A 5,740-nucleotide genomic window follows, 5' to 3' on the forward strand; every position below is an offset into this window, starting at 1 on the left:
CACCATCAGTGATGGTTTGGGGTGCCATGTCATCTGCTGGTGTCGGTCCACTCTGTTTCCTGAGATCCAGGGTCAACGCAGCCGTCTACCAGCAAGTTTTAGAGCACTTCATGCTTCCTGCTGCTGACCTGCTCTATGGAGATGGAGATTTCAAGTTCCAACAGGACTTGGCGCCTGCACACAGCGCAAAATCTACCCGTGCCTGGTTTACGGACAATGGTATTTCTGTTCTAAATTGGCCCGCCAACTCCCCTGACCTTAGCCCCATAGAAAATCTGTGGGGTATTGTGAAAAGGAAGATGCAGAATGCCAGACCCAAAAACGCAGAAGAGTTGAAGGCCACTATCAGAGCAACCTGGGCTCTCATAACACCTGAGCAGTGCCAGAAACTCATCGACTCCATGCCACGCCGCATTAACGCAGTAATTGAGGCAAAAGGAGCTCCAACCAAGTATTGAGTATTGTACATAATCATATTTTTCATTTTCATACTTTTCAGTTGGCCAACATTTCTAAAAATCCCTTTTTTGTATTAGCCTTACACAATATTCTAATTTTGTGACACACGGAATTTTGGATTTTCATTTGTTGCCACTTCAAATCATCAAAATTAAATGAAATAAACATTTGAATGCATCAGTCTGTGTGCAATGAATAAATATAATGTACAAGTTACACCTTTTGAATGCAATTACTGAAATAAATCAAGTTTTTCAAAATATTCTAATTTACTGGCTTTTACCTGTATATATATATATATATATATATATATATATATATATATATATATATATATATATATATATATATATATATATATATATATATATATGATATGTGTGTATATGTTACTCATCAGTTACTCAGTACTTGAGTAGTTTTTTTACAACATACTTTTTACTTTTACTCAAGTAAATATTTGGGTGACTACTCCTTACTTTTACTTGAGTAATAAATCTCTAAAGTAACAGTACTCTTACTTGAGTACAATTTCTGGCTACTCTACCCACCTCTGGTCCTGAGGGAGAAATGTGAGGTTAATGAAGTTAGTATGCACCCCCACCCCCCCCCCCCCCCCCTGACATGAGTGCACCATGGAGGACCACGCAGACGGTGCCGGATCAACGCCCTCTAGTGTCCGCCACCGAAACTTCCCCTTTCTACTATCTAAATCCGAATGCCTTTTAATCCCGCAATTAGTTTCCGAGAAGAAGAAAGTCCATCATGGCCACATAATGAGTGCTTAGCATGGGAAAGTTGAGCTATCCGTGTCCATTTATAGCCCCTTAATTACGCGCCTATTTTCTGACCCCTGAGTTCAACGGGGCCAATTCCTGTGCAGACCCGAATCCCGGGCGAACAAAGGTGGAATGTGATGCCTCCTTCCTTCCTCCGTGGACTGCTCTCTGCCACTGACAGCGTATTGAAACCATTAAGTGGTATCCCACTCAATAATTCTGCCACATATGCGCAGCTTCTTTGAATCGCATATGCGCGCGTTAGGACCCTGTTGATTGTGCCTGACATTTTCCACGTCGCGAGGGGAGAGAGCTGGGGGCGTGGGGGGCTGTCAATCAGTGAGAGTGGCCGAGGGTGGGCAGGCCCCCTCTGACACTTTGTAACGTCGGAGGGGGATATTTAACTTGGGACCCGAGAGCGCCCACTCGCTTGCAGACACGCTCACCCACGCACTCTCTCTCTCTCTTGCTCGCTCTCTCTCTCTCCCCCCCGCATACCCACTCTCACACTCCTCCAGCGAGGACACAACTCAAGTGAGAGGAGCTTCTGGAAGCAAGGATTTTTTTTCTTCTTCTTCTCACATTTTCAGGACGCCATGCATGAGAATTAGGAGCTGTGCGCGCATGCATGCAGGACACATCAACCGCCATGCTCCTCGTGACGTGGAATAATTTATAACCGGGCTGGTGGTGTTTTTTTTTTTTTTTTTTTTTTTTTTTTTTTTTTTTTTTTTTTTTTTTTTTGGTGTCCTTTCTTCTGGAATATTACAAGAGAGCAATCTTTGGCATAAGTGGGAACGAAAAGGAAGACGATTGCCGGGCACCTTGTGTGGGTGCGCACGCACTGCAGCCTCGTTCCCATGCAGCTCTGTCATCCGAGTCGTCGCCATGACAACCGAAAGGAGCCCGAAGTGAATCCGAAAGAGTTCCCCTTGCCCTTTATCTTGCCAATTGACGACATTTTTGGGTCTATTTAAAGTGTCCTTCCTAAATAGAAGCGTGCGTAAAAAGCGCCAACAACCCCGCCCCCCCTGCAGAGAGGAACCATGGTACCGGTGCTCCTCTACACGCTCCTGTGCGTCCACCTCGGAGTGTGCCAGCACTACCTTCGCCTCCGTCCGTCCCCCAGCGACCACCTACCGGTCCCCGACCTCAAGGAGGACCCCGACCCGGATTACGACCCCCGGGAGCAGGACTTGTCCGAGCGCGCGCTGAGGAAAAAGCTGGGCAGCCACTTCGACGCCAACTTCATGTCCGTGGGCGCGCCGGCGCTCAGCAACTCCTCGGCGCCGGACGTCAAGCTGCAGGGGCCCATGCCCAACGACATCAAGAAGCTGGAGCTCACCGAGACCCCCTACGGGAAGCGCGTCAAGGTGGGCAAGAAGGCGCGCAGGAAATTCCTCCAGTGGCTGTGGACGTACACGCACTGTCCCGTGGTGTACGCCTGGAAGGATTTGGGGGTGAGGTTCTGGCCGCGCTACATCAAGGAGGGCAACTGCTTCTCGGAGCGCTCCTGCTCCTTCCCGGAGGGCATGTCGTGCAAGCCCGTCAAGTCCATCAACAAGATCTTGCTCAGGTGGTACTGCCAGGGCTTTCTAAGACAGAAGTTCTGTACGTGGATACAGGTGCAGTACCCCATCATCTCCGAGTGCAAGTGCTCGTGCTGAGGAGGTGCGGCGTGGACTGCTTTCTATTGCACTGTTAACTCTCTACAGAGGTGGGCACCATAGCAAATCTATTTTTATAAATATATATATATATATATATATATATATATATATATATATATATATATATATATAGCATTTTAAAGTGAAACACCAACATTGTACATATTTAAGAGGAATGCAGCTATTTTTTCTAATTGAACCAGGACCATATTTTATTGGGGGGGGGGGGGGGGGGGGGGGGTGAGAGATGACACCATGCAGCACTTCATATGGAAGAGCTTTTTTTTTTTTTTTTTTTTTTTTTTTTTTTAATAGACATTGAAGATATGCTATATCCACTTCTCCAAGAGGTGACTTTTTTTTTTTCCTCCTTTGTTGTTGTTTGTTTGTTTTTCAACCGACTGTTATTTCACTGCAATGCTGCCTAGAGTTGTTGTTTTTTTGTATAATATTAATATCATTATTAATTAAGGAAAAAAAAACACACACACACACACACACAGAAGTTGAGGTTAAAGATTATATATAAATAAAGGCGTGAACTCAGCTTTTTTTTTTTTAAACCATTTTTTTTTGTTCCTCTTTCGGGGAACACATAGTATTGTAGAAATATGTACGTTTTATTTATTTGTTTTTTGTGAGTATAGAGCAAAAGAGAATAGCAGAGTATACCGGACTTGCAAAAAAAAAAAAAAAAAAAAAATATGGGAGATTGTCTACTTGAATTATCCAAAAAATAAACAATTGCAGAAAAAAAAAAAAAAAAAGTTGCTTTTTTAGCAATAATGTCTTTAGTGCAGTGGTTCTGAAACTTTTTTTCCCACCTCAGAAAACACTTGGCTTTCCAAGCACCACCACGACATTGAAATGCAGTAGCGTAGTAGGCCTAAGTGGTCATTAAAAACAAGGTGTTTTATTTATATATTTTGGGCCACTGAAACACTATACACCAAGGGTTGTCAAACGTCCGGATTAGGCCCTAGGGCCGGATCAGGCCCACGGACAGGTTTTATTCGATGAGTTTGCTAAGTATAAACATTAACCTGAAATTTTTGAATGAAAGAAACTGCTGTTCTAAATGTGTCCACTGGATGTCGCAATAGCAATTATTTGTATCTTTTGGAGACGATGCTACATATGTCTGTCGAGGAAAATAATCAAACTACATGAATAACATCCTGTTATTTGATTTTGATGTAATTATATTATTGTCACAGATTGAAAATGAACACCAATGAGTTGACTGATGAACATTATCTATTTAGAAAATATAAATAAGGACAAAGATAGAATACTATTAAACGCAACATGTAAGTGTAAAAAAAAAAAAACATTATGATTTGTACATTTTCTGAAGGTGCTTCTTCTATTTTTAAACAAAGAAAACAATCTGAAGTTGTCTTTATTTTTAAGTTATCGTGCCGTGATTTTACCAGTCCGGCCCACTTGGGAGTAGCTTTGTCTCCATGTGGCACCCGATCTAAAATGAGTTTGACACCGCTGCTGTACACAGTTTGAACAGTAACACTGTGTTTGAATATTTACCCATGTGATACTTTGGCTTACCACTAGACGGAGCCGGCGTATTCCACCGTTTGAGAATCACTACTTTGTGTGCGCGAAGGCTCGGATGTTGTCCATGAGCGGAAAAAAAGTTGGTCATTTACCGCACAGATGTTCTATTATGTTATGGTTGATATAAAAGGCCGGCAATATGATGCAAACGGTGTCTGTGTGCAGCGTGCATGCAGGCAAGCCGCCTCTGGACGCCGCACACAAGTTCCACTGAGGTATTTGGAGACCGGCGCCTATTCTAGTCTGACCACCCTGCACTGGAAAGGGGAGGGGTGAGGGGGTTAGAGAGGGGAGGGGGGCAGAAAAACAAAACAAAGCCCATAAAAACATTGCTCAACTGCTTCTTTCTTGTTTTTTTTTTATTTTTTATTTTTTGTTTTTTTATTAAATCAACATAGAAAAAAACACACGATACACTTTCAACTAGTGCATCAACCCAGAAAAAAAAAAAAAACCCTCCCTCCCCTATTCACACTCACACACACCCACTCACACAAAAGGGGTTGTTTCTTTCTGCCAACAATATTCTGGTTTCCACAACATGGACAACACTTCTGCAAGGGACACAACACAGTCCCTGAAGCACACTTGATTGTTTGTGCTGCTGGTCCACTAACATTTTCATTTAATTACTATTTTTTCTTTCTTTTTTCTCCCTTATGTAATTATTTTTTATATTGTTTACTTTCCTCTTTATCCAAGAAAATATTTATTTATCCTATCTATAAAAAAATAAAAATAAAATAAATAAATAAAAAAAGGAAAGAAAGGACCTTATCTTCACCAGACCTGGCTGTAAATGAAATTAGCTTCGTTTAAAGGTTGTTTTTTTTTTTTTTTTTTAAACCAGGTCCAGTCCAGATAATGTCCAAGTCGGGTCCAGCAACACACACCTTCATTCATGTACACTGAGAAAACAAACAAACAAACAAACAAAAACAAAAAACAGAAAATTTTGGAACACAACAGATTGCATATAATCTATAAACAAAATTACATTTTAAAAACAAAAACAAAAAAAGGATTTACAGTCCAGCTTATGTTCAGGTCACTAAAAGTTAGGGAATACAACAACAGATAGCATATAATCTATAAATAATTACACTTTCAACATAAGCCTTTGAGGACTTCCCATCTTTTTTTTATGTTTTTTGGCATCATTATCGTTTTCAACCATGTAACTTTCTAAAGTTAAAAAATACTGAATAAATGTTTTAAAGAAAGTAATACTAAGTGAATATCTGTTTTTGGCCTTAA

The 5,740-nt window shown here is 41.3% G+C and overlaps 1 protein-coding gene across 1 annotated transcript; it reads left to right on the plus strand.

The window, feature by feature from the left end:
* Positions 1-1,995: 1,995 nt before the first annotated feature.
* Positions 1,996-3,106, plus strand: nog2 (noggin 2). The gene has a single exon (XM_061966209.2). The coding sequence runs from the start codon at positions 2,285-2,287 to the stop codon at positions 2,903-2,905; it is 621 nt and encodes a 206-aa protein (XP_061822193.1). The 5' UTR covers positions 1,996-2,284; the 3' UTR covers positions 2,906-3,106.
* Positions 3,107-5,740: the final 2,634 nt, after the last annotated feature.

This window comes from Nerophis lumbriciformis, linkage group LG11, assembly GCF_033978685.3.
Source record: "Nerophis lumbriciformis linkage group LG11, RoL_Nlum_v2.1, whole genome shotgun sequence".
NCBI lineage: Eukaryota > Metazoa > Chordata > Actinopteri > Syngnathiformes > Syngnathidae > Nerophis > Nerophis lumbriciformis.

Coding starts and splice junctions, on each gene's coding strand:
- nog2 (XM_061966209.2), top strand. CDS start 2,285: ATGGTACCGGTGCTCCTCTACACGCTCCTGTGCGTCCACCTCGGAGTG.